The sequence below is a fragment of the Dermacentor silvarum genome, chromosome 1, assembly GCF_013339745.2.
Source record: "Dermacentor silvarum isolate Dsil-2018 chromosome 1, BIME_Dsil_1.4, whole genome shotgun sequence".
Classification (NCBI taxonomy): Eukaryota; Metazoa; Arthropoda; class Arachnida; order Ixodida; family Ixodidae; genus Dermacentor; species Dermacentor silvarum.
The window spans coordinates 243,315,441-243,343,210 of record NC_051154.1 but is presented as its reverse complement, the minus strand read 5'-3'; the positions used below and the strand labels follow the sequence as shown (position 1 = coordinate 243,343,210).

Sequence of the window (27,770 nt, the reverse complement as noted above, 5' to 3'; positions counted from 1 at the left end):
TGAAAAAATACAGATGGGGCATATATAGCCGCCCCTGGTGCTTCTAATGCGCTTGTCCTCCTAGTGTCAAGATTTTGCAGAAATATAGCAAAAGTATGAATTAAAAGCCGTGCATGTCCACGCTAACAATGATTCAGTACGATTTTAGCCGTAATAAAATTGTAACTGAAGAGGTAGCGGCAATTCAAACGAAACATTAAATTATGTGGATAACAGAACTCTGGCAATGTCACTTTAGAGACAGGCGGCGCCTATGGCTCCAACGGTGATGAAGAGGACGAAGTAAGCCGAGCGCGTGATGCAGAACGCGCCCGGTGCCCGACTAGACGATCGCCATCTTAGATTGTCACGGCCGCGTCTTTGATCAGGCTGGATCCCTCAACATCGATACAATATACCACGCACGAATCTACAGTGTTGCCGCCAGACCTCAGGAGGCGTTCTAACGAGACCGCGCACTCGTCGGCCCCAAAACGCCGCCCATCAAACAAGGACCTGCTTTCGCCCGGGGTACACCTGACCATGTCAGTGCGCATGCGCCTACTGAGCTATCGTGACTCCGCGACCGACAGCATCGTCCTCGTGGACATGACGCCCGCGCCCACGGTAAGGCCGACTCCCGCAACATCGAGGCACCCTACCACGAAGGAGTCTGCAATGGTGTCACCAAACCGCAGGAGACATTCTAGCGAGGCCACGCAGTCGCCAGCCACGAAACGTCGCCAATCGAGGAAAGACCCGCCGTCGCCCGGGGTACGGGTGAACGTGGCAGTGCGTGTGCGCCTACTGAGCCTTCGTGACCTTGAGACCCCAAGCATCGTCCGTGTGCTGGACCACAGGTGCCATGTGCTCGACCCCAAGGCCGAGGCGGAGTCTTTCCATTTTGAAGACGGAGGTAACGTCAAGCCCATTGAAGACCAAACTTTCATGTTTTATCAGTTTTTTGATAAAACAGAAGACCACGTGTATGTGTTTGAGAACACCACCAGGGGCATGCTGACGATGCTACTTGAAGGGTGCAATTGCTCTGTGTTTGCGTGCGTTTCTGCGGGCACCGACAAAGCTTTCGCATTGCTGGGCTCCGAGGAATGCCCCGAAGTGGTCTCCCCCATGTCCAGCGAGTTGTACCACCGCGCGCCACCGCTGCAGTCAGAGGGCGAGACATGCGACGTAGCAGTCGCCTATCTAGAAGTCTACAACGAGGTTGTTCGCGACCTGCTGTGCCTCGACCCGTCCAAGAGCATTGGCCTATTGTACCTCACCATACACAAGGTGAAGGAGGCCGGTACCCTCCTCGAGCCGCTCTTGAATGGAAAGAACCGGACGCAGCATGCCACCGACGCTAATGCTGAGTCAGCGTTGTCGCACGCCATCTTCCAGAGCTACGTCACAGTGACGGAGAATGCGACAAGCACGAGCAAGGAAACTCGCGTCTCGATGTGCTCTGTTGACCTTGCCGGCTCGGAGCGCGCAGCTGCGGCCAGTAGGGACACAGAGGATCAGATGCGCGAGTGTATCAAGCTCAACCTGTCTCTCCTGGCCCTCGGCAACTGCATCGATCCCCACTCGAAGAATGGGAGTCAGCAGGTGCCGTTACAGGACTCCAAGCTCACCCACATCCTGAAGGACTCTCTGGGTGCCTCGGGTGACGCCCTTGTGATTGGGACAGCGACGGCGTTGAAGCTCAGCTGCACGCGAACGTACAACACCACGAGCTGAGCGGGCCATGAAGATTGAGCTACAGGCCAAAAAGAATGTCCCCAATGTGAACATTCGCATGTCCATCCATCTTCAGCGCGCTCATCAAGGATTACAAGCAGAAGGTGGAAGGCCTTGAGCGTAAGCTCGAGAAGCTGGATATGGGGCAGGCTGTAGTTGACGCTGTGGTGAGAGAGCTCAGAGACCATCCGGTAGCCTAGACGCCCTGCTGCAAGCTTAGGCGACCAGCGGCGGTGGCAGTGGTACAGCGACGTCTAACGACGTCCTTTTCACAACTCCCGTCCTGTCTCCCAGCTCGCAGATGGGGCCCACTCTTGGAATCGCGAGCACTCGAGCCTATAGTTCGTGGTGTGTCGCATAGTGATATGCGTTGAAGAACAACCATGCATGTAAAAGAGCATCCTCTCGAGCCGCTCGGGACTTATTGGGGGAGACTCTGTGTGCCTCTAGACTAGTATCTGATAGAGTTATATCGTGGTTTTGTTTAATCGTAATAATTGCTACATAAATAAATAATGTGAAGACACTCGGATCAGCCGTCTTCGCGCCTGTTTATTACTTTAGCAACTTACGCTCAATGCAACGATGTATTATAAGTACGACGGAAAAGTTCAAGGGATAAAGAACAGCAATACTTCTCGACGAAAGCGTTGTTGCGAGCACTGCTGTGCTAGAAACAGTCACAAACCATCACTGACAGCAAACATTAAGCGAGTGCGATGACGCAAAGTGAGACATGGTGCTGTCTGAATCGTGAGCTAACCTATGTATCGGGGGCACCTGGCAAACTTTGACCATTATCACAATCATCCTGACCCTAAATGGACTGGAAAGCGACTGGAAGTGCTAGACAATGTCGTAATGTATCTTGCCATGTGATCTCTTGCAGGTCACATAAAGCGTATGTTAGATACCCGTTAGAGTTACAGAATGAGTGCCAAGGGAAGGGAAGCATTGGACGGCCGAAAATTAGGGGGGGGGGGGGGGGGGGTGTAATAGAATTAGGAAATTTAGAGGCGCAAGTTGGGAATCAGCTATCGCTAGACAGGGGTAATTGGAGACCGCTAGAAGAGGCCTTCGGCCTGTGGTGGCCATAACAGTAGGTTTATGATGATGATGTTACACCGGCTGCATTGCAGGAGGGCGCCGCTCTAGGCAAAATTGATTTACGCTGTTCTTCGGCGACCAGTTTCGCCTTTCTCCGCTACGATATGTACTCGTCCATCTTCGCGGCCTCCCGCCATTATGCCAATTAAACATGGGTCTTAGGATGAGAAATTTGAAGTTCACCAACTTTAGCATATAATTATCAAGTGGGCGGGTTTCCCGCCGTCGCACATGGGCATGACAAGCGATGCCCATGTTTAACAAAGAGTACAATTCTTTCGCCGATAGACCTATCGAGAGAGAGCAATCGCAGGTGTCATTGTTGCACAGGAACCACGAACACGGCCAACTTTCCACTCCCGTTGAGGAGCTGGCGAAGCACGTATTCACAGTTACTGACGCCGTCAATTTTTGTTTGTTTTCGTCGCGTAAGCTGTGTCATACAGTGGCAACGCCTCGACTCTCTCTCCCCCTCCCCCCCTCAGCGAAAAAAGAAAAAAAGAAAGAAGACAGAGAAAAGAAAACTTTCTTTTTGTGCGATATTGCAGTTGCAGGCGATCTTGGTGCAGTTGTTTCGAGTATACAAGTTTCTAATATTAGCGGCGCCTGACTGTCTCGGTTCCCTCTGAACCCCTTAACTGCTGTGCAAGAGATGGCTAGAAGACTTGGCAAGGCTTAACAGGTGATGATATGTCGCAATATGAGTGTTTTTAGACACTAGTAATGTCGAAAGCTACTGATTATTAAATGTTTCCATATTTTTCACTAGTACTATTAGCTTCCCGTCCAGCGACTATCAAGGTAAATGTACACGAGTGCTTATTGCATTATTTCGTGCGTGTCTCAGTTTTTGTGGTTCCATACACGAGGTCACATTTGTGCGCAATTGGATGCGTTGGCGATTTCTGTGTGTGAGGGCTCTCTGCATGAGAAGGAACCATTTTGGCGCACCTGCAACTGGGATGCAGCGGTCGATGGTCAGCGAAGCGAATATCGGAGCTAGCACCTGTTGCGTCTCGTCGTCTGCTACTACAGAGCCCCTCGCTACTTACCGCGAATAATATCGTACGTCTACACGAGTGAGGGCAGTGACTGAGAGCACCATAGCGTTACGCGTCTGTTCCTAGTCATCAAATGACTTGTTCGGTGATAGGGGGGCGGACATTTATTCCCCCCTTTTCTAATACGTGGCAAGAAGATATCCTGCCTGGGACCGACGGTCGCATCTTAAGGCTGTATCACACTAGGCCGACACGACACCGATTTTGGTCTGGCGACTGTTGGCCACAGCAGTTTACAGGACGGAAAACGCTGTGGTTAAGGGCTTAAATTAAGTAAGGAAAACGCTGTCGCCAACAGTCGGCCGACAAAAATGGGTGTCGTGTTGGCCCAGTGAATCAGCATTTAGCGGCAGGGCCCCGATCACTGTCAATGTCAGGCGACACGTTCGCGTTTATCTTCACGCTAAAAGAGTGCACTCATGCGGCATTCCTATTTAGGTGACAAGAAATAAAACTGTCGAGAGAGACACGTGACCTTGCTGCATCATCTTATGAACGACGAGCGAAGCTGTCAAACTTTCCCATCTGCCCTGACGCAGTGCGCTGCTCACGTGATGTCTCTCTCAGCTGCCGCCTCTTAGTGGACCCAGCGTTGACCATAGCGCGTTTAAATAAACCTGTCTGATTTCGGAACGGTATTTTCATTTCCCACATCGGCTCGTATATGGACGTCCAAAGTCTCGGCTCCAAATATTTATGCCACTCTCATGGCAAGCGAGATTACAAGCAAGCGCTATGTCGGAGGCTATGCCTCAGCGCACGGCCGGTAGGGAGTACGTGCTCGCGTACTTGAGATCGGCCGACGCGGCTAGCGCACTGGCCGTGGCATCTGCTCATTGGCTTCGTGTGCGACGGAATAGGGGCGCTACGAGCTAGTAGCGCTCCACTATACAGAGTTACTGTACTAGGTACAAAAAAACTAGATTTACTTATATGGTTGACTGTTTGGTTTTGTACAATGTTTTCATTGCCTCAGAGCTTCAGCGAGGCTATGAGAACAGGCGCAGTAGAAGGCTGTGGATTATATTGAGACGTGCATACTTGTTTATCTTTTCTTTTATGTGACATTGACATCTGGTGTAGGTGCTTCGTTATGTACTGGACACCGGGGCTTAAAGTCTCCCTTCACTGGAGGGGGGGGGGGGGGGGGGGCCTCATAGGTTGGCGACCAGTATATAGCGCGCACACACACTCACAACGGCTCATATATAGCGGGTGTTTCAGCGAACACTTTCAAAAATTATTAAAGGTTGCCCCTGGCAGATAGCACAATTCTGGTTCATGAGCTAGTCTACTCGCTGAGGCGGACATTACTTGCACAAGAAATTGAAATGTATATTTGAATAATTAAGAAAAATTCACTCATTAAGTTTTAACCAATTACCTGATGGCCCATGTTGCAATGTACAAATTGTAGCCGTGGAGTTCGCAAGGCGGATCCACTTGGAACGAATGCTCAGGATGACACCAGTTTCGAGAAAGGAATTCCCGAACTTTGCGGAGAAATGCATTGGCGCTCCAGTTACTTGTTTAATAAAACGTCGCTTTATGCATTGAAGCACAAAAATAACTGGAAATCCATTGCATTTCTCCGGATTTCTCCGCAATATATATATATATATATATATATATATATATATATATATATATATATATATATATATATATATATATATATATATATATATCATAAGAAGCCAACAAACAATTACGCCAAGGACAACATAGGGGAAATTACTTGTACTTACTAATTGAATTAAAGAAATGATAAATTAATGGACATGAAAAGGAATGAAAAAACAACTGGCCGCAGGTGGGGAACAAACCCACGTCTTCGCATTACGCTTGCGATGTTCTCAACATTGAGCCACCGTGGCGCCCTGTTCCCATCCTCTTATACAAACACCAGTGAAGCGTTAAATCACAGGATCAGGCAGTGAAACAGCTCAAAGAATAGAAGCACGCAGGAAGAACTTGGAAGACGCTTAAGGGGCTTCGCCTTTAAAAGTGGAACGCAAGAGCATTCAAATATCCCTGACTGCTTGTCACGCTTGGGGCGAACGCTATGCACGAAGGCGAGCGTTGTGGCCTCTTGGCCTCTTGCTTAGGCCGATCCCCGAGGTAGTGCGCAGCCGTGCCCAAAAAATTACGTCATTTTCACGGTTCTGTTGTTGTTTCGCTCTTTCAATATTTCCGTCTGAGAAGATGTAACATAAAAGGCGTGTGCTATGGGTGTTTTGTTTCATGACATTTGTTTGTGGGCCGTCATTCTCAAAATTTCGAGGAATACCTTTGTCAAGAATGTAAGGCAAGCTATAAGCTACTTTAGTGATAGAATGGTGTGGCAATATAACACGCATATAGTGCGTGTCATATAGCAAGGCGTGGCATATACATATATACCTAAATATATACAGATATTGTTCGCACACGGACGACGACGCCGACACCGGATTTTCGTCGACACGGTTTCATTGGGCAATCAATGAGAATTCTTCAGACTGTGAAGAAAACAAACTTTACACTCGAAAGAAATATCGATATTACGGACAAAGAAAAATATTAAAAAATTGACTCGCAATCCCAGCCCTGCAAAGGTGGATGTCCATCGAAGCTGTAGCAAAACCATCACACCTGCTCATGGATGTATGAAATGTTTTATTACTTCAGAGTAATGGTAGCGATAATCGCTTTGTGGTCGCCTTCCTACATGACTAAATAGGATTCTACGTGATAGTCGGTTTCGCGACCACAAAACGACCACAAGCCCCCCCTCCTTCACCTGTTCAGTCTTGCTAAATCTTCAAGCCATCTCTTGCATAGCAGTTCAGGGGTTCAGAGGGAACCGAGACAGTCAGGCGCCGCTAAAACTAGAAACGTGTGTACTCTAAGCAACTGCAACATCGCCTGCAACATCGCAAAAATTTTAAGTTTTCTTTTCTCTGTCTTCTTTCTTTCTTTCTTTTTTTTTTTTTTTGAAGGGGGGGGGGGGGGGGGGGGAGAGTCGAGGCGTTGGCACTGTATGACACAGCTTACGCGACGAAAACAACAAAAAAGGACGGCGTCAGCTACTGTGAATCTGTGCTTCGCCAGCTCCTCAACGGGAGTGGAAAGTTGCCCTTGTTCGTGGTTCCTGTGCAACAATGACACCTGCGATTGCTCTCCCTCGATAGGTCTATCGGCGAAAGAATTGTACTCTTTGTTAAACATGGGCATCGCTTGTCATGCCCATGTGCGACGGCGGGAAACCCGCCCACTTGATAATTATATACTAAAGCTGGTGAACTTGAAATTTCTCATCCTAAGACCCATGTTTCATTGGCATATTATGGCGGGAGGCCGCCAAGATGGACGAGTACATAGCGTAGCGGAGAAAGCCGAAACTGGTCGCCGAATAACAGCGTAAATCACTTTTGCCTACAGCGGCGCCCTCCTGCAATGCAGCCGGTGTAACATCATCATCATAAACCTACTGTTATGGTCACTGCAGGCCGAAGACCTCTTCTAGCGATCTCCAATTACCCCTGTCTAGCGATAGCTGATTCGCAACTTGCGCCTCTAAATTTCCTAATTCTATTAACCCCCCCCCCCCCCCCCCCCTAAATTTCGGCCGTCCAATGCTTCCCTTCCCTTGGCACTCATTCTGTAACTCTAATGGGTATCTACCATACGCTTTATATGACCGGGAAGAACTTATATGGCAAGATGCATTAGGACATTCTCTAGCGCTTCCAGTCGCTCCAATCTTGCTCACAGCGATGTCTCTTATCCACGCTTCAGCCCCCAGCCTATATTCTGCAAGCGTGGAGAACTACCCATTTTTCTTATCAAATCCAATAATGGGGTTCCACATGCAGAAGCAACACAAGGGCCGTAGTGTGGGGCTCCGGATTAATTTCGACCACCTGGTTAATTTTAAGGTGCACCTCAGTCTAGAAGTACTTAAGCGTTTGGCTTTCTGGCTCCATCGAAATGCGGCTGTTGTGGCCGAGAATGAAACCTTCCACATAGCGCACCGGGCCACGGCGGCGGATCTTCATCATTTAGGGTCAGGATGATTGTTATAATGGACAAAGTTTGCCAGGTGCCCCCGATACATAGGTTAGCTCACGATTCAGGCAGCACGATGTCTCACTTTGCGTCATCGCACTCGCTTAATGTTTGCTGTCAGTGATGGTTTGTGACTGTTTCTAGCACAGGAGTGCTCGCAACAACGCTTTCCTCCAGAAGTATTGCTGTATCCCTTTAACTTTTCCGTCGTACTTATAATACATCGTTGCATTGAGCGTAAGTTGCTAAAGTAATAAACAGGCGCGAAGACGGCTGATCCGAGTGTCTTCACATTATTTATTTATGTAGCAATTATTACGATTAAACGAAACCACGAAATAACTCTATCAGATACTAGTCTAGAGGCGCACAGAGTCTCCCACCAATAAGTCCCGAGCGGCTCGAGAGGATGCTCTTTCACATGCCTGTGTTCTTCAACGCATATCACTATGCGACACAGCACGAACTAGGCTCGAGTGCTCGCGATTCCAAGAGTGGGCCCCATCTCCGAGCTGGGCGACAGGACGGGAGTTGTGTACAGGACGTCGTTTGACGTCGCTGTACCACTGCCAACACCGCTGGTCTCCTGAGCTTGCAGCAGGGCGTCTTGGCTACCAGATGTTCTCTGAGCTCTCTCACCACAGCCTCAACTACAGCCTGCCACATTTCCACATTCTCGAGGTTACGCTCAAGGCCTTCCACCTTCTGCTTGTACTCCTCGATGAGCGCGCTGAAGATGGGTGGCCATGCGCATGTTCACATTGAGCACGTTCTTTTTGGCCTGTAGCTCAATCTTCATGGCCCGTTCAGCGCATACTCCAGGGTGTTGTACCTTCGCGTGCAGGTGAGCTTCAACGCCGTCGCTGTCCCAATCATAAGGGCGTTGCCCGAGCCACCCAGCGAGTCCTTGAGGATGTGGGTGAGCTTGGAGTCCTGGTACGGCACCTGCTGGCTCCCGTTCTTCGAGCGGGCGTCGATGCAGTTGCCGAGGGCCAGGAGCGACAGTTTGAGCTTCGTACCTTCGCGCATCTGAACCTCTGTGTCAATACTGGCCGCAGCTGCGCGCTCCGAGCCGACAAGGTCAACAGAGCACATCGAGACGCGAGTTTCCTTGCTCGTGCTTGTCGCATTCACCGTCACTGTGACGTAGCTCTGGAAGATGGCTTGCGACCACGAAGACTCCTCATTAGCGTCGGTGGCATGCTGCGTTCGGTTCTTTCCTTTCATGCGTGGCTCGAGGAGGCTGCCAGCCTCCTTCACCTTGTGTATGGCGAGGTACAATAGGGCAATGCTCTCGGCCGGGTCGAGGCACGGCAGGTCTCGAACAACCTCGTTGTAGACTTCTAGATAGGCGACTGCTACGTCAGATGTCTCGCCCTCTGACTGCAGCTTGGGCGCGCGATGGTACAACTCGCTGGCCATGAGGGAGACCACTCCGGGGCATTCCTCGGAGCCCAGCAATGCGAAAGCTTTGTCGGTGCCCGTAGAAATGCACGCCAATACAGAGCAATTGCACCCTTCAAGTAGCATCGTCAGCATGCCCCTGGTGGTGTTCTCAAACACATACACGTGGTCTTCTGTTTTATCAAAAAACTCATCAAACATGAACGTTTGGTCTTCATTGGGCTTGGCGTTAACCCCGTCTTCAAAATGGAAAGACTCCGCCTCGGCCTTGGGGTCAAACACATGGCACCTGTAGTCCAGCACGCGGACGATGCTTGGGGTCTCAAGGTCACGAAGGCTCAGTAGGCGCACACGCACTCCCACGTTCACCCGTACCCCGGGCGACGGCGGGTCTTTCCTCGATTGGCGACGTTTCGTAGCTGATGACTGCGCGGCTTCGTTAGAACGTATCCTGCGGTTTGTTGACACCATTGTAGACTCCTCCATGGTAGGGTGCCTCGATGTTGCGGGACTCGGCCTTACCATGGGCGCGGGCGGGATGACCACGAGGACGATGCTGTGGGTCGCGTAGTCACGATATAGCTCAGTATAGACGTACGCGCATTGCCAAGTTCACCCGTACCCGGGCGAAAGCGGGTCCTTGTTCGATCGGCGGTGTTTCGGGGTCGACGAGTGCGCGGTCGCGTTAGAACGCCTCCTGAGGTCTGGCGGCACCACTGTAGATTCCTGCGTGGTAGCGTGTATCGATGTCGAGGGATCCGGCCTGACCAAAGACGCGGGCGTGATGATCTAAGATGGCGATCGTCCAGTCGGGCACCGGGCGCGTTCTCCACCCCGTGCTCGGCTTACTTCGTCCTCTTCATCACCGTTGGAGCCATAGGCGCCGCCTACGTGTTGAGGGGGGGGGGGGGGGGGGGGGGGGGGACTCTAAAGTGTCATTACTAGAGTTCTGTTACCCACATCATTTAATGTTTTGTTTGAGCTGCCGCTACCTTTTCAGTTACAATTTTATTACGGCTAAAAGCTTTCTGAATCATTGTTAGCGCGGGCATGCACGGCTTTTAATTCATACTTTAGCTTTATTTCTGCAAATCCTGACACTAGGAAGACAAGTGCATTAAAGCACCAGTGGCGGCTATATGCCGCATCCGTATTTTCTCTCTTGAACTTTTTTTTTAATTTGCAGTCACAATATATATTTAACCATATACACAGGACAAAGTTAATTATATTTTTAGGATTAAGAATTATTATATGATTAAGAATAAATATATTTAATTATATTTTTACACTGACACACACAGACGTACACTGACTCGCGCACATACACACACACACGTACCCTGACGCGCGCCCAGACTCACACACGTACACTGACGCGCGCGCGCACATACGCACACGTACACTGACGCGCGCACACACACACACCCACGCGTACCCTGACGCGCGCGCTCACATTCCCCCCCCCCACCCCCACACACACAAACACGTACACAGACGCGCGCGCGCATAGAAACACACACACATACACATGCAGAAAAACACACGCACAGAAACCGAAAAAGGGGCAGTGAGAAATCTTGTACAAGGTGTGACCGTAGACAAGGTGCTCTTTCTCGTGTCATTATTCGCTTTCGAAATATTCGCGACGTCAGCAATTCATGCGACACCTAGCGGCGAGCGCCGGAAACCTCGTACGGTGGGGTCGGAGCGTCGGAGCAGACGCTTCATCCGTAGCCTTCGCACTGCGATCGGGTGGGCGCCAACATCAACGAAACTCCGCACGGCTGTGAATTGTGCTGCGTCTTGCAGTTTTGCGGCGCCGAAGAGCCACATGGATTGCGAATCTTATCATTAGCTGCGACAACGGCAATTGTTGTGTTCTCAACATCTTGCTCGAGAAAGTTCTCTCTTTTTTTTTTTTTTTTTTTTTTTTTTTCTGGCGAGGGTCGGTTTGTTTGTGAAGAGAACGCGATCCTGTTGCTTGTACTATGTTTGCAGTAAAGCGCTACAGTGAACTTCAGGAAGTTTGCGTTGAGGTTGTTACGGCCATCGTGATAACGATCAGCGATTGCGTGCTGCAACATGCAATTTCATGTGATAGCCGGCGGGGTAATGCAGTTTATGATGCAAACGTTGCCGTGGTACTCAAGCTTTCCTTCATTAAAGCTGTTATATCGGATGCATGCGGCGCACAACGTGGAACTACCTAGTATGGTAAATCGGCGAAAATCGGTACATCGGAGTTTCAGGTACTCCCGGGTAACGTCGGTAAATCGTTCTATGTAAGCACAACATGTATACGCGCCAGCGTGCAAAATAACTATGAGGTGGCATAGCGGTACGCCTTCCTTGCGACCTGGACACGCTACCCGGGTAACTAGTGCAAATTAGTAGACGCTCATTTGAAAATGCGTAATTATCAAAGCAATTGTATCTCTTTTCAGTGTCTGAAGGAAATTGCCAGTTCAGAGGCGAACACAGTTTCGGCCACTTAAAGTGCAGGATACGTAAATTATAGAATAACATGGAAAATAATTAGATTCATAATGCAGTAGCTTAGTTAACATTAATTTATACCGAAACATTTGTTTTATTTTATTAGTTTACACAGCAGCCATAAGCGACATGTTCGTAGACAGCGGGGAGTAATCACTCATGGTCAGGCCATGCAGCACAAGCCATACATGTACATGGTGTGCAAATGTGTTTTTATGGTAGTAAGCAGATCTTTCGGTTTCTTATTTATCGTTTTGTTCTCTATAAGAGAAACAATGCGCCAACTACTGCAATAACTACAGCTAAGCGAAGCAGCAGTCACGTTGCGCAAATCTTGATTGTAAAATAGATAACAGGAACGCAAAAGTAGCGGGAAACGTTCGCCACAGATTTGTAGTGCACACTCGCGATAAAGTGCAAAGCTTGATTTTAAGTTGGCTTGCTCTCTGGACTGAAAAGAGCGTGCAGAGTTTGCGCCTTCCCCGAACGAAAATGTGTTAAGGCAACAACAATGAGAAAGTGCGCGCCGGCTGCGCATTTATTCGCATGTACAGTGGCAACAGCTGATCGAGCAAGTCGGTACGCTGCTGCGGGCCATGTTAAACGTACCAAACTGAGCAGGTTATAAGATTTCGGCAATCCTGGCGAGGCCAGCGTGACGTCTCCAACTTCGCCGGTCGCTGTCTCGCACGCTCGAAACGCCGGACTATCTATCCGCGCCTTAACAGTGAATCAAGGCAGCAGAAATGTGCTTGTGCTTTTCCAACCATCCAACAGTGCACGAGTACTTCGGTTCCACGACCAATGGGTTCAAGAATACATCGGTGATTTTCATCAGAATCTCGTGCGGGTCCGCCGTCACGCCAGATGTTTGCACACACCGTGCGACCACTTCAGCCTCATTACTCACTGTGCCTCTCTCAGATCGGCTAAAATGATCTGGTCGGCGTAAGAAGCTCGCTTTCCTTCCATAAAACAGCGCAAACCGGCATCACACTGCACGAAAATCATCAAACACAGCGGCTGCGGCGACGCGGGGACCTCTTTGTATACCCGGCATGTTGCACAGTCTAGCCAGACGCGGCCAGTTTTCGCAGCGCCCCCTGCAGTTCATTTGAGTTGCAATATCCCTCATTGGGCTTTCTGTGACTTGGTGTTTCCTTTTATCGTGCATTTTCCCTCAGATACACAAATTTTATAGTTTGTTTTCCCCGCAAAGGGCTCACTGCACCAGTTTTTGATTGCAAAAAACAAAAATGCACCCCGCCGGTCTATCGAGATTAAAGGTGCTAGACGCGGATCTCGAAGGAAGGTGAAACAATCGTGCCAGTTTGGTCTTTATTTATGTTTGTGCGTGAATTAAACTAGCTCTTATATTTTATGTGGTAGCATGTAAAATAACGAGGCTTAAAGAGGTTTTTTGCCGCAACGTGTAAATTAAGATCTACTAATGTTGCCTGAACTTCATGAAAACCAACAGTGTGGCTTGAACTTTGTAATTTAAACACAATTTCTAATTTTCTGATAGACAATGCATTGCTATTACAAATTAGTTGCTTTTGCATTATGTACGTAGATAATATTGCAATTCGGTTTTGATACAAGTTGTTTAAAATTCTAGAAAAGCTCGAATTGGTGTTCAGTGGCCAGACTTTAATAGACATTTTGTTGTGGCCAGACTTTTACAAATGTTAAATCATAGATAAAGTATTTTGTCTTTCAAATACATTATTAATGTTGTATACACATTTGTTGCAATTAACACAAATGTATTGTACCGGAACATTTTTACAATTATCAGTGTTTGCTGACTGCTGTGGCTGTGTCATGTACATTGTTGCCTAGTTTTTATGTATCAATTGCGGTAATTTTGCAGTTAATTTGTTATATTTCCTTTTATTTGTTCGGATAAAAATAGCTTTCTATTTCGGCAGTTATTGAATATGTGCATCTGAGAATGAAATAATACTTTCTGCCGTTGTGGCTAGACATTTTTGTCACGTGTTTGTGTGGGCGTAGACGCGTAGTCGTGAATGCGTGTTTGCGTCGAACGGTTCTCGACAGCAGTTTAATTTTCGTCGTTTACCTAGCGTGTATGCTCAAGTGCTGTTTCTACGCGCTCCAGAAGTCGAGCGAGACCTAACGCGTACCCGTTAAACCGCGTTCAACCAAGCCTCCTCTCTCTTGTGGTCGCCTACGGCTGTCCGCGGAATACCTACCCGAGTGTACTAAAGTGCTACAGTGGACCCGGTTCTGCGAGCGGCTCGTATGGGCTCGCGCATTGGAGATCTTTCTATTTCCTGGTTGGAATCACGTTGTGCCTCGTCTATGGCATATTCCAAATGTCTTGCAAATTTCGTGTGACAGCCGTAGTTTGCTCGAAAGTTTGCTCGACTGTGTTCCTGAAGTTACGTGCAACTTGAGCCTGCGTGCGTGCGCGCGTGCGCGCGTGTACACACACCGTACGTATGATATTTTGTCCCGCTTGGCTAAGCTTCCTCGTACGTGCAGGCGCCTCGCGTATATCTGCGTATGCCACAGCGCAATTGATTTACGCGTGATTTACACTTCGTGTTTTCCGCGGCACGCGAAGGCGGGGAAATTACGCCGGACGAAGTGATTTCGTACTTCAAAAGTCGAAAGCCTTTTCAGTTCCTACGTCACACCCATCAGCTGTTATGTCAAGTTGAAAATTCTGGACACTACTCTGTATCGTATGCACATGTTTTATTTGTGCTCAGTCTTGACTCGCAACCACTACCTGTCTCTCCTTGCCCGCTGCCACGCACCCCTCCCCCCCCCCCCACACCCCCCTTTGTTTGTTTGTTTGTTTGTTTTTTCCTTTTCGCAAGTTTTTTTTTTTTTTTTTTTTTTTTTTTTTTTGTGTGTGTGTGTGTGTGGGGCCGACGTGCGACGGCGTGCTCGATATCAAATATGTAAATGCAACGCAGTGTGTTTGGGAGCCCCGAATTTGTCTTCAGACGTAACGATCAATGATATAAAATTAAATATGCTTAACGTACGTGTGCCTCATTCGAATAGAGTATATACAATTGCGCGTCATTTTTTCGCGTTCCAGTAATCTGCATATATTTGTTTCTCGCGTCGCGATTTACCGACTGTACGTTCGAGGTCGGCTAGAAATTCGTACAGCTACAGCGGGAAAAGATTAGCACGAGTGGCCGATGACCGGAGCAGGGAAATGGCGGTACACTTTATAAAGTGCCGCATGATGCATGTTTGAAAGAGGGGCTGCCTGCAAGTCTCGTTTTCGGCGTGCTATGGAGCAAGAGCGTCGTCTGCCGCAGTTTATCTGATCGGGTGATCGGTCTCTTCTGCCAATCTTTTCTGGCTGCAGCTGTACATTTTTACTATGGGTGCGCGAATATTCTAAACTTTCGAATAACGAATCGATAGTGTCTATATTCGATTCAGTGTTCGAATAGAGTAGTCATTCGAAAATGCGAATAATTTTCGAATGCTTTTCGAATATTTCAAAACATCAACTGCGCTCAGTGAAACGTAAAATTGGAGCAAAAGTGCGGTAAATTTTAAATGAGAATTTGTGGGATGGAGCAGGCTACGTCGCTTGGGTATATCCATACTGTGCATGCGAAGGAACTATACTTGTTTGCTCCTAATGCTCCATTTGTGCTTTTAATAAACAACGCTTCGTGACGTACTACATAATGACGGAAACTTGTTAACTTTAAGAATAGTAGGATGGGAACATCGTTTTATATTAACTATGATAGCGACTGCTCATTATTAAAAACTATTCGATTCGCTTCTGGCAGCAAGTGGATTCGTATTCGATTCGGTTCACAAATCGCTATTCGCACACCCCTAGTTTTTACGGCTGCGGCCGTAAAAGCTGACGGCGCCGCGCCGCACCACGCGTGGTCATTACGCGCAGCCAGCCGCGGCCTCGCTTGGACGCCCTAGTACATCTCCGATTTATTTATTTCACTTTTTTCTTGCGCTAGAAAGGACACCACCACATTTTGCGTTTGTTTCGCTATATCAGCGTGTCCAAGGAACTGCCGAAAACTAAAAGTTATGGAACGAACTGAAGGTTGTTGGCTGCTGCAAGCAAACTCAATTGCATTCGATGTGAAGGAATTCCTGTTCAGAGCTGACATGTCCCAACGCCTGGTTCACCCTTGGCCTTATAAGTAAACTTTATTTATTTATTTATTTATTTATTTATTTATTTATTTATTTATTTATTTATTTATTTATTTATTTATTTATTTATTTTTTTATTTATTTATTTATTTATTTATTTATTTATTTATTTATTTTCTAGCATTTGCTTTGCGGCGCAGCCGAGTCAGACAGAGATACCTCGGGAAGGTTTTGTTAGCGCTTCGTGGTCCTACAAAACGCCGGGGCGTGCTCTGCCTCCTCAGTAAGGTGCACTGGACTCTCCATGGTGTCACGTTTGCCAGTTGCTATAGACGCATCGTAGGTTGCATGACACTAGTCCAAATTATCTGCAACATGCCATAAACACTTGCATGCCCGTTCTACTTTTGTCCCGCGTACGCGCGAGGACGGCACAATCAGGGCCCACCTTGCTGGCATCGTGGCTGTGGCGTTGCGCTATACTGAGGGTGCGGCGTCGAACCCCGCACCGATTAGAACGCCCGTGTACCGTGCATTGGGTGCACGTTAAAGAACCCCAGGTGGTCTACATTAAACCGGAGCCCCTCACTACGGTGTGCCTCATAATGAAATTGTGGTTTTGGCACGTAAAACCTCTATGGTTTTTTTTTTTTTCTTTTTTTTTTAACGGTTTAATCTAGTCTATTCGATCGCACACCTCGCTAGCAGACCACTGTCTGATGAGTTTGTTTTGGGTCGGGCCTCGCGCTTACAGCCCAGCTGTGATTATGTAAACCTAGTAGGTTTGTCGCTCATTGTATTCCTCGTCGCGGCGAAGCAACCTTGCTGTGCCGCTTGTGGCTGGGAGTGGCGTTCACGAACGCTTACTCGATCGTATCGTATGGGAATAGCCGAGAGCCCGATGTGCGACTCCTGTAGGTGCGAGGAAACCATCGAGCACCTATTGTGTACCTGTCCTCGCTACGACGTACAACGCCTCTCTCTCAGGACAACTTTAAACGGACTGGACTCGATACCGTTCTCTGAGTCAAAGATACTCGGACCGTGGCTACACAACCGTCACGAGCACAAAAAGCGATGCGTGCATTAGTACACTACTTGAAGTGCACCGGTTTAAGAGACCGCTTATAGTGTCCCTGGACATCGTCCCACGTGTACTCAGTACTCACTCTCTCCCTCTTTTCCTTTTTCTATTCCCCTTTTCCCTTACCCCTAGTGTAGGGTAGCAAACCGGACGCTCGTCTGGTTGACTTCCCTGCCTTTCCTATCATTGCTCTCTCTCTCTCTCTCTCTCTCTCTCTCTATCTTTTTTTTTTTTCCTTCCTCGTCCCTATGCCCCAGTGCCGAGTATATAGCTTTTCTGTTTTTACATTACATATCTTTCTCTTTTCTCTCTCTCTGCTCTTAGTCAACTTTACGCGCCTGTTGGACCGCAGCTCTACTGAGTTGGCGTCGCGCAAACCGCAGAAGTGCCAACGGTGAACCTCTTGGAAATGAGAACTGTCATAGCTTTGTGTAACTTCGCGGCGTTTTAGGCAATCTGGGTTGCAGTAATGTGCATGAACTTATGAAGGGACGTCCAGTTGCGTTTTATTGTTTTCACGCCTCTCTAATAACGGGGTGCTTGTGAGTGCAGTCTGTACTAGTTGGCTACGCGATCCGAGACTGATCAACGTACGGAGCATTATATATATATATATATATATATATTCATCTGTTTTACACGCCCTTATGCGCGTGCCACAGCAGGTTGTGCAAATTGGCGTGAAGAAAACGTGCCGAGTTGCTGCTACGGGGCGATGACCAAGTTCCCGTCACGGCCTCCGATATATGGAGCAGATCGCGGCCTCTATTCACTCCGCCGCGGAATAGAAGGGGCGGACGCGACCGACGTGAAGAAAGCTATTGCGTATGTGCAAATATCGGCGAAAGCGACCAATTGATGATTATTTCTGGGCACATGATTGAATGTATGTGTTTCACCCGACCGAAGTTCTCGTTCGCACTTACGCAGTCGAATATTCACCCTAACGTACCTTATAAGATGGATAAAAGAATTTCTTACTAATCGCTCACAGTTTGTGCAAATGAGTAAGTGTTTCTAATCTGCTTCCCGTACCATCAGGCGTTCCACAGGGTTCTGTGCTAGGATCCCTCCTGTTCTCAATATATATTAATGATCTAACACTTACTGTCTGTAGTCATATCCGCGTATTTGCGGACGATTGTGTTGTCTATACAGTACCATAACTAACATCAGTGACCAAATATTCCTTCAGAACGACCTAAACAATATTCAAAATTGGTTTGATGGCTGGCTGATGCGACTAAATCCTCCTAAATGCGAAGTTATGTCAATAACCCGCCGTCGAAATTCCCACATGTTCTCTTACGCAATAGAACAAGCCTATTGAACCAGTTAAGTCCTTCAAATACCTAGGCATAACTATTTCTCACGACCTTGACTGGTGTTCGCGTGTGAATAACGGCATCACGTCTGCTAACAAAAAGCTCGTTTTTTTTTTTTGTTTTTTTTTTAACCCTACTTACAAAGAGCTCCTCCAGGCGTAAAACTACTAGCACACAAATCGTTCATCAGACCTAAACTTGAATACGCTTCTGCCATCTGGTGCCCGCATGAAATATACCTCACTAACGCCCTTGAAGCCGTACAGAATGACGCTACTGGGTTCATTCACTCAACATATTCCTACGACATCAGCGTATCATCCTTAAAAGCATACTCCGGTTTACAAACTCTTTCGTATTGCCGTCGCATCGCCAGCCTATCATTATTTCACTGATTTTTTTACAGCCTTCTCGCCCTTCCACCATACATTTCACCACCGGCACGAACATCACTTCGCACAGGTCATTCACTAAGTGTAGCTCGCCCCAACTTGCGCGCTGCCACTTTTTCGCCTTCTTTTCCCCCTCGTGTAGTTGTAGACTGGAACGGCTTTCCTTACGACATCGCTGCCATCACGAGTTCATCGGCATTCACGGAAGAAGTGAAAACGATTCTCTCACCTTAACTAATATTGTTTTAACTATTGTTGCAATCTCACCCCTTATGTAATACCCCCGTGTGGGACCTTTAACGAAATAAATAAAGAAACATATAGGTTCGGGCACAAATCATTCGAAAATAGGTTTTGGGCGCGCCACAAGCGTCGTCTGCTCAAGCAGGCATCACTGTATGCCAGGCGCTTCAGCAAGAGTCTGCCGCAGGCAATTTACTCTTCTAAAAACGGCGAAAATGCCTCCTGGGCCGTGCGGGCCGGAAGCGACGCTAAAGCTGTATACACTGAAGACATCGGTGGGATGATGACGCCTTCACCTGTGCTGGTAAGAAGGTGCGATAGCTGACACCCACCACAGTTTTATTCTTTTTTTTTTTCTTTCTTTTATTGCCATTGCAATTACATGGACACTTCAAGCAGATATCTGCCGTCGCCGTGAGGTTCCGCATAAAGTCCAAGGGCGATAAAATCGTCGCCGCGCGCCGTATGTGCCAGTGAAAGCGCGCGGGGGACGCGAACGCACGGCGGAGAGCAAACGCGACTTCCGTCGCACGAAAGGCCGTGGGGGTATGGGAGGGAGGGAGGCGGGGCGACGCTGTGCTGCGGCGCCAAATGCGTATCTTCGAACCGCCAGCGTGTTGACAGTGGTTGTCTGCGGTCATCGACTGTGATCTATTCATGTTTGCCTGTGCGCGCTGGCACCACGCTTGTTAATTTAGTTAGTAAGCGAATGTGTCAAGTTTATGCAGCCGATAAAACTACTATCCCTACTCCTTATAGCTCTCTACAAATTTGCTATCGCAATCGATGCTTCGCCTTTCGGGCGAAACTGCGACATTTTTGTTTCTCTTCTAATACCTCCTTGCACAGGACCCTCGCACATGCAGATAGCCGTTGTCTTGATGGTGCGGCAGTGGTTGCCAGTCTGGCAATAAAAAAGGAATATAGGTGTCGCCTTTGTTCATGCATTCATGGTTCATGCTTGAATAATCAATTAATTGGGGGTCAGGGCGTGTGGCGGAATGACAACACCACGGATCTACTGTTCGAGTTGCTGTTGACCGAGCTGTCGGCGTTGCAAGTGCGCTTCCCTTACAATAAAGCAAATTTGTCGTCCCGATGCATTCGCTTCCAATAGTTATCTTCTCCAGGGTAAATCATTTATTCATTCTGTTAGCATTTCCAGTGTAGCGTTCTCGGTTACACGTACTAATGGCACATAAATACTGCCAGTTGCCGAAGCAGGCTTCCCCACACAATCTCCTTGAGGAGAAGCCAGACTTACAAATGCATTTCAGGGCGTGCATAAGTCACCTTCAAAATTGCGACTAAATTCGCGGATGCGGGCGGTTGCTTGCAAAGTGTACGTGGGCAAGCTAGCAGATGTCGCGAGTACCAAGTTTAAGCTGCCGAGCTAACATGCTATGGCCAAGTAATTGGATCTCACTAGCAAAACTTTGAACAAAACAGTAGCAAAACATTGGCCAACAGGTAGTACATTGAATGGCTACATTTGAGGTTCACGTACACGTCAGAGAAACTTTTACTCCATGGTAAAGGTCTCTGCGTCCTGATATTTTGACTCAAACTACACAGCCGCGTGACGTTTTAGTTCTATGCAAAGAAATTTTAAAGTTACGCGCTCTGCGTGCGTCTACTGTGTAACCCGAGTGATCCTCAGTCGTTTGTCTGCGCTCAGCGAATCAGGAAAAAGGAGGAAAGAGAAGTCGCCCTAATTCTTGCGCTTATTAAGTATTATGAAAACATAATAATAAAACAGTATGTCCTGGCAGACGCCACCAGCTCGCTACGTCACCTATAGATATGCGCCGCGCAGCGCAGCTTTAGCTAACCGGAAAGCGACTGATCGAGAATGCGAGGTCTGCACGGTGGCAATTGGCTTCAATTCACTTTCGTTTGACACAGAGCATACTAGTTAATTCTGAAAGCTGTCCGGGCCCGAGGGCAAAGGCTAGTAAATGGGTGTACGCTAGATGTGCAATGGCGCCCGCGATTATTGGTTGACGTGCTATACACGTATTTACCGGAGGGGGGCAAAGTGTGCTATTTGCCCCCCATCCCCACCTACTTTTGAAAGAGGCACTGTCGTCTGCACACTGGAAAATTCCACAAAACAACAGCTGAGTCCCAAGTTTTCTTTCAGAATAGCAGCCACGTAAGTAATGTTTTATTTATTGCCTAACTTTTGCTTGGGAAGCGGGGATTGTCTTTCGGGTTTCGCCATGATGCACGGCAGCAGACGACGCGTGGCCGGCCAACTAAGCGGAAGGCATGTATAGCGGAAGGCGTCTTGCAGGCCTGAACTGCTATAGTGGGCAGTTCTCGCCAAAACAAGCTTCACTTTCCACCGCTTGCATCGTCACGAGTTCCTTGGGGCGATCCAAACATCTTTGAAAACACAGAAGTTGCCATTTTTTGCATAGAGGAGGCCGGATGGGTCTAGATAAATTATTATAATTTACTGCAGTCCCTATTGGTTCACCATGTGTGATTAATGATAAGATCTGTTTATTATAAAGATAACTTTAACTGACTCATTTTGCTACGACAGCTGTTAAGTGCTCCAAATCAGCTTTGCCTTGTTCGTCCGTCCCGCCCGTACGCTTAGTCCGCCCATTCGATTAAGCTGACGACGACCGTTATTGTCATCGACGACACACAACGGTGATTTTTGTCGTCGTTAGGCTATCTCGACATAACCGGCTTCGCCAATGCCACAGGGTGAAGAAAAAGAGAACTCCGCAACAGCATTTCCCGAGATTTGAACCGTATGTGATTTTGGGAGTCGAGGTTGCAAGCCAAACAGCTATCGCGCAGCCGAGCTGCAACCGAGCTAACTTCAATCAAATTAACGTTGAATTCGCTGCGTTTCTTCAGCACTTCACTAGGATAGCCAAATCAAGAACCGTCGAACAGAACTGGCTATCGTACAAACAACAGATCACACCGTTGATGGAAAATTACGTGCCTCTCGTGCGCATTCGCGGAAATTCCGATAAACCTTGGTTTTAAAACACATTGCGTAAGCTTTCAACGAAAAAGAAACGTGTGTTCCGCGAAGCCAAAAAAGTGAACTCTTCACAAAAGTGGGAAAATTACTTCAAGGCTTTGCGCAAGTACACCTCTTTTTAAAACAAACAAAGCGTAAATTTCATCACCAGGATCTGTTGAATATCCTTCGCAATAACCCCCAAAAGTTCTAGAATATACTAACAAACAAATCTGCTCCCTCACAACACATCGCCTACTCAACCCGAATGGCTCCCAAGTTCCTGTTCATCAACGCAGCGACGCCATGAATTCTTATTTTGTTCAATTTTCACTCGGGAACCTACCAAGTAATACCTCCCTTACCTCTCCTCAACCCCCTCACGCAGATGCCACCCATAACAATTACAGCAGAAGGTATATCCAAACTATCGATACCATAAGACTTCAAGTACTCATGGCCCCGATAACATACATGTTAAACTCCTAAAGGGAACTAAATTAATTTCCAGTGCATAATACAATTTATTTTTGATCAATCCTAATTTATTTTGATCAATAAATAATAAATAAATAAATAAATAAATAAAGAAAATAAATAAATAAATAAATAAATAAATAAATCCATTTCCACCAGCTCGATTCCTGAAGACTGAAGATCAGCCATGTCATTTCCAATATAGAAATCTGGCAGCCGTTCCGATCCATCGAATTATCGCCCCATCTCTCTGACATGCATAGCTTGCAAACTCTTAAGAGCGTGTATACACTCCCACGTAGCCTCCCATCTGGATAACCCCTCGTTCTTTTTCCCTAATCAGCGTGGTTTCCGGCGAGGTCTTACATAGGAAACACAGCTTTTCGAGTTCACAGACATTCACCTCAATCTGGATTCCGGCTTCCAAACAGACGTTATCTACCACGACTTTTCAAAAGCATTTGATCGTGTATCCCATCGTCGACTATTGACCAAGCTTTCTTGCCTCAGTCTTGACCCTTTAATATTATCATGGATCCATTGTTTTCTTACTAATAGGTCCCAGTACACAGTCATTGACAACCGTAGCTCGGCTAGCAAGACCGTGAGGTCCGGCGTTCCTCAAGGTTCGGTCCTTGGTCCCCTTTTGTTTGTAATTTTTATTAGCGACCTCCCTAACGACATATCATCCTCAGTGCGTTTGTTTGCAGATGACTGCGTCCTGTACCGGTGCGTAACCTCGGAAACTGATCATTTGTCGCTGCAAAATGACCTCAACAAAATAACTAACTGGTGTTCACGCTGGCTTATGGTACTTAACACTTCAAAATGTAATTCATGTCCATTTCTCGGCAGCGAAACAACAGCATTTACCCCTATTCCCTCATTTCATCGGTCCTCTCATCCACAGATACATACCGCTACCTATAGGCGTCACAATATCGAACAAACGTGAGCTCACAACTAGCGGATGATTGTTCTAGATCGCTCGGCTTAATCAAAACGTCCCGATCAATGTCACCCGCTTCTATTCGAAAACTTGCCTATGAAACATTCATCGCACTAAACTCGAATATGCGTCACCAATTTGGAGCCCTCATCAGAGTTACTTGATTAACGCGTAGAATCTGTACAGAATCGGGCTGCGCGATTTATAGTTTCACAATACGATTGGCACACAAGCATCAGTAGCATTAAATCTTCTCTATCTCCAGTCCTTGTCAACTCGCCGCACAATTGCACAACTGTGTCCTTTTCACAAACTCTACTACTATTTTCCCCAGTTGCGTAATACACTTCTTCTTCCTCCTCACCGCACTTCTCGTCGACTTTTCAACAGCTTAAGTGTACAACGTCTTCATGGAACTACCACCGCATTTCTACCACCGCATTAAAAAAAAAAAAAAAAAAAAGTACAGAAGGTTCTAGAGTTAAAATTCTGCCGTCGTGTACAGACAGACCCTGGAAGAATTCCGCATTTGCCTAATTATAGTAACCCGCAAAGATTAAGCCAGCAATTACGAATTACAACAGCAAGCCGCATTAGTGTGCCGCTATACAGATTCTCCCAGCTATCATGCATCGCGCTTTTAAAAAAGACAGGCGAACCTGCGCGAATATAACCAAGTGCATATTGTTCACAGTCGAGTAGACTAGCCGCCAGTAATTGTTTTGTTGATGCCATTAAATTTATTAGTTTCAATTACCTATTTCTTAATTACTGCTCTGAATGGCGTGCTGTCATTGAAGTATATGTAGAAAATTGAAAGAAACTTAAAACTGGCATGAAACTTAAAACTGGCATTTTTCGTCTGTTTATTTTTTCCGGCTCCGGACAGCCACGTGATATTTTTTTTTTTCTTTTTTTTTTTTTTTGCGGGATTTCTTTCTCAGCCGGAAAAAATAAAGTACCTGGCTGAAAACATCCCACCCTTCAAGTTTCTTTCAATTTCCTACAAATTCTTCGTTGACAGCACGACATTCAGAGTGGTTATTAAAAAGTCAGCTAATTGTATTCAATTATTAAAGTGAATGGTATCAACGACAAGATTACAGGCGGGTATACTCTGCTCGACTGTCAACAATATGCACTTCGTTATCTTCTCGTAGAATGGCCCGTATTTTTTTTTAACGCGATGCATGTTAGCTGGGACAGCCTGTGTAGTGTAGCCCGCTGATCGCCCAACAGTTTTAATTTGCATCAAATCACAATATTCAAAATCAACTCCGCCGTAATCCACACGAGTATATCTAAGTGCACATGTTTGAATCACAGTGGTCGTTTCGTTTTATTTGAGAACTTTAAAACGCTTTCTCAACAAGTCGGTTTCAAAGATACGAGGAAGTTTCGTGGGGCCCTTTATAGGCAGACTCGCAGCTAGCTGCTACTGTACCTGCGAAACCTTCCGTAGACGAGCTGCTTGACTTGAAGCTCCTGTATTGACTTCGTGGACAAGAACAACACATTTTTTACGCAAATTTTTTTTAAAGCGAAATATGCATGTAGGCGCACAGACACACTTTACAACATGCCTGTTATGGGCGGCGGTTGCGGGAAACGTGGTTTATATCTAGCCGCGAAAGCCACGTGAAACGTTTAAAATCATGTAAGCAGGCAGCTCGCTGGTATCCCTTGCTGGTCAAATGATTCTCGCAGGAATAATTTGACCAAAAACTGTATAACCAGAACACTTTTTAACAAATAGCCGGCATGGAGAAAAACAAACACCAAGTTTGACTTCAGGAATGTGAGCGTCAGCAACTCTAATTACATAATTTCTCAATTTGATGCCGGAGGTAAAGTATTTTGTGGCCATACTTAATTCACACAGTTACGATTGTAAAATTAAAAAAAAAATTTTGAAGAACCATACGCTCCTTCCAACGCCTTTATTTGTTGCCAAGTCATGATAAAACCCTGTGATATATCGCAAAAAATTTTACTGATATTTTTTTCCAGATTTTCTCCCCAGTCTTTCGTCATTCAGACGAACGAAATATAAATTTTTCACTTGTGTGATAAAATACGGTTCAGAAAAGGATATAAGGCCTCACATTTTAGTCGCGAGCGAGCTAGGACTATAGACGTTCAAAAAATATGTCCAACGCCCTGTCGGAAGCGGTGGATGCGACGCTTTTCGGCGGTTTCCAACGCGCTGTCGGACCAGTGTAATGTAGCGATGCGTATTGCTCGATTCATTTCCGTTTGTCCCCATCTACCGCTCACGACGGCCTGATACTGGTGATGACGTAAGCGGAGCGCTCTTGGAACTATTCGACTCTTTCCATTACCATGGCCTTGGTCTCGCGGTGCAGGTAGAATTGCAAGCGCGGGCGCATGTGTACGCTAGACGTTTAACGCCTTGCGAACACATTAATTGTACCTCCCAATCGTGACGTGTGTAAGCGTCCTCAGGAGTTGCATTGAACTATCCCCTTCAGTCACGAATTATGATGGACTATCGATAATGCACGGAAGTTGTATAATTTATACCATTGTGCTGCAGACTCTATTTAAACGAAGTCACGCTGATATTTTTAACAAGTCCTCATAATTACACAGCAATTAATGTCGTGGTAATGTACAGTCATTTATGTCACGTTTCTTCATGAAAAAAGAAATGAATGACCTGTTCGAAACAAGTCGGCCCTTGGTGCAGGCAGTACAAGAAAGGCAAAACGATACTTTCGTCATTGCTAACGTACGGAAAGTGGCACGTAGAACATCGTGTCAAACATGATATAGTGCCTTATTCCCCACAGAGGTAGTGTGTGGCAACAGTTTTTTTTTTTTTTTTTTCCTTCTCACTACTGAGCAAAGCTGCCAGAAACAAGCCAGCAGGCAACCTTGGACCAAGCCGAACGAGCGAGTGGGGCCCTGGAAGAGGGGCTTCACCCGGAAGAACCTCAGTCCGCTATTTAAATAAAATGTTTATTCCTCCTCTTCCATGTGTACGCCGTTACTGATGGGGCTGTACGAACATAATTCGTGACGTAGAGTTACTATATATGGCTCCCTGCGGGAGCCATATATACTAACTCTATCGTGACGTACAAACCAGCGCCTCTACGCGTCCTCTCTAAACTCCTCCACGCTAACGTCGCTGATGTTCCTCGCGCTCTCCGAGCCTCGGCTGCGTGAAAGATCCTCCCTTACGTCTACGCGGCGAGACACAGGACACAAAACAAAAACGTTGGCTTTAAAAGAAGGAACATGGGACGACGTTTTGTCCTGCGATGGTGAAAAGGGCTTTTCCAGGCGGTTGACTCGGCGTGTGGCTCTCGAGCCGGACTTCGAAATTCAAGGTGGTGGCCGACATATGGAAATACACTGCGGGATAAAAGTTGGGCGAACAGAAGTGAGGGGCCTCAGATAGGTTGGCCGACGTTTCGATCGGTCCAGTGGATGTCTCGTGAGACAACTTCTGCATTTTATACGCATTTGAGCACTGCAAGTGGAGTTGGATCTGAGCTAAAGCATCCACTTAAGAAAGCAAACGAACGTGGTACTTGCTTTGCTGCCGAACTTGTCCACAAGGCTAAGCACAAGCGAGCGAGTGAACTTCGGCAGGCTCCCGCATACTAACAATGCGGAAAACAACGAAGCCAGGTTTGATAAGGCTTCAGCGGTAGGTCGCCGTCCGCGGTTCGCGCATTTCGTCACCGGCTGTGTCCTGACGTTTAATAAATCTTAGCGTGACGTTTTTATTTGATTATTATTTTCCCTTTTTTTTTCTTATACGTCGTAACACCTGAGTGTAAGGGTATCAACAAGTACCTTTAACACAAATTCCACTGATACATATACTGTGGTATGTTATTTGGTATCATCAAAGAACATTTCAATCGTCAGTACACATCACAGAAGTACACACATATTATAATACACAGGGACACCTGCATATATGCAATACTCAGGAGATATGCGGCAAGCTATATGCGTATCTACCGGGGGGGCAAAGGGGGCACTTGCCCCCCCCCCCCCCCGCTCTCAAAAGTGGGGGGGGGGGAAGTATGACATCCCCCCCCCCCACACACACACACACTTTTGAAAGCGGGCACTTTTGGCTGCACGCTGGAGAGTCCAAGAAAACCACAGCAAAAGCTCAATTTTCTTTTTAAATAGAGTGGCCACGTATGTAATGCTTTTATTTACTGCGTATCCCCTGCTTGGGCAGCGAGGACTGTCTTTTGTGCCTCCTCGGGACACGCTGTAGCGGACGACGCGCGGGATTCGCCATATGCACATCGCGTGCGGAGAAGGCCTGGCGCTGGGCAGTTCCCGCCCCAACA

The 27,770-nt window shown here is 47.1% G+C and overlaps 2 protein-coding genes across 2 annotated transcripts in view; one reads left to right on the top strand and one right to left on the bottom strand.

The window, feature by feature from the left end:
• The first annotated feature begins 522 nt into the window (after positions 1–522).
• On the top strand, positions 523–1,719 carry LOC119438310 (kinesin-like protein KIF18B). Its single transcript, XM_037704776.1, has one exon. The coding sequence runs from the start codon at positions 523–525 to the stop codon at positions 1,717–1,719; it is 1,197 nt and encodes a 398-aa protein (XP_037560704.1).
• A 6,872-nt stretch (positions 1,720–8,591) lies between these two features.
• LOC119438294 (kinesin-like protein KIF18B) overlaps positions 8,592–27,770 on the bottom strand; it is a 21,911-nt gene continuing 2,732 nt past the window's right edge. The window contains exon 2 of the mRNA XM_049660534.1: positions 8,592–8,972. Within this exon, the coding sequence (XP_049516491.1) occupies positions 8,733–8,972 (240 nt within the window). The 3' untranslated portion in view covers positions 8,592–8,732. The remainder of the gene's footprint in view (positions 8,973–27,770) is intronic.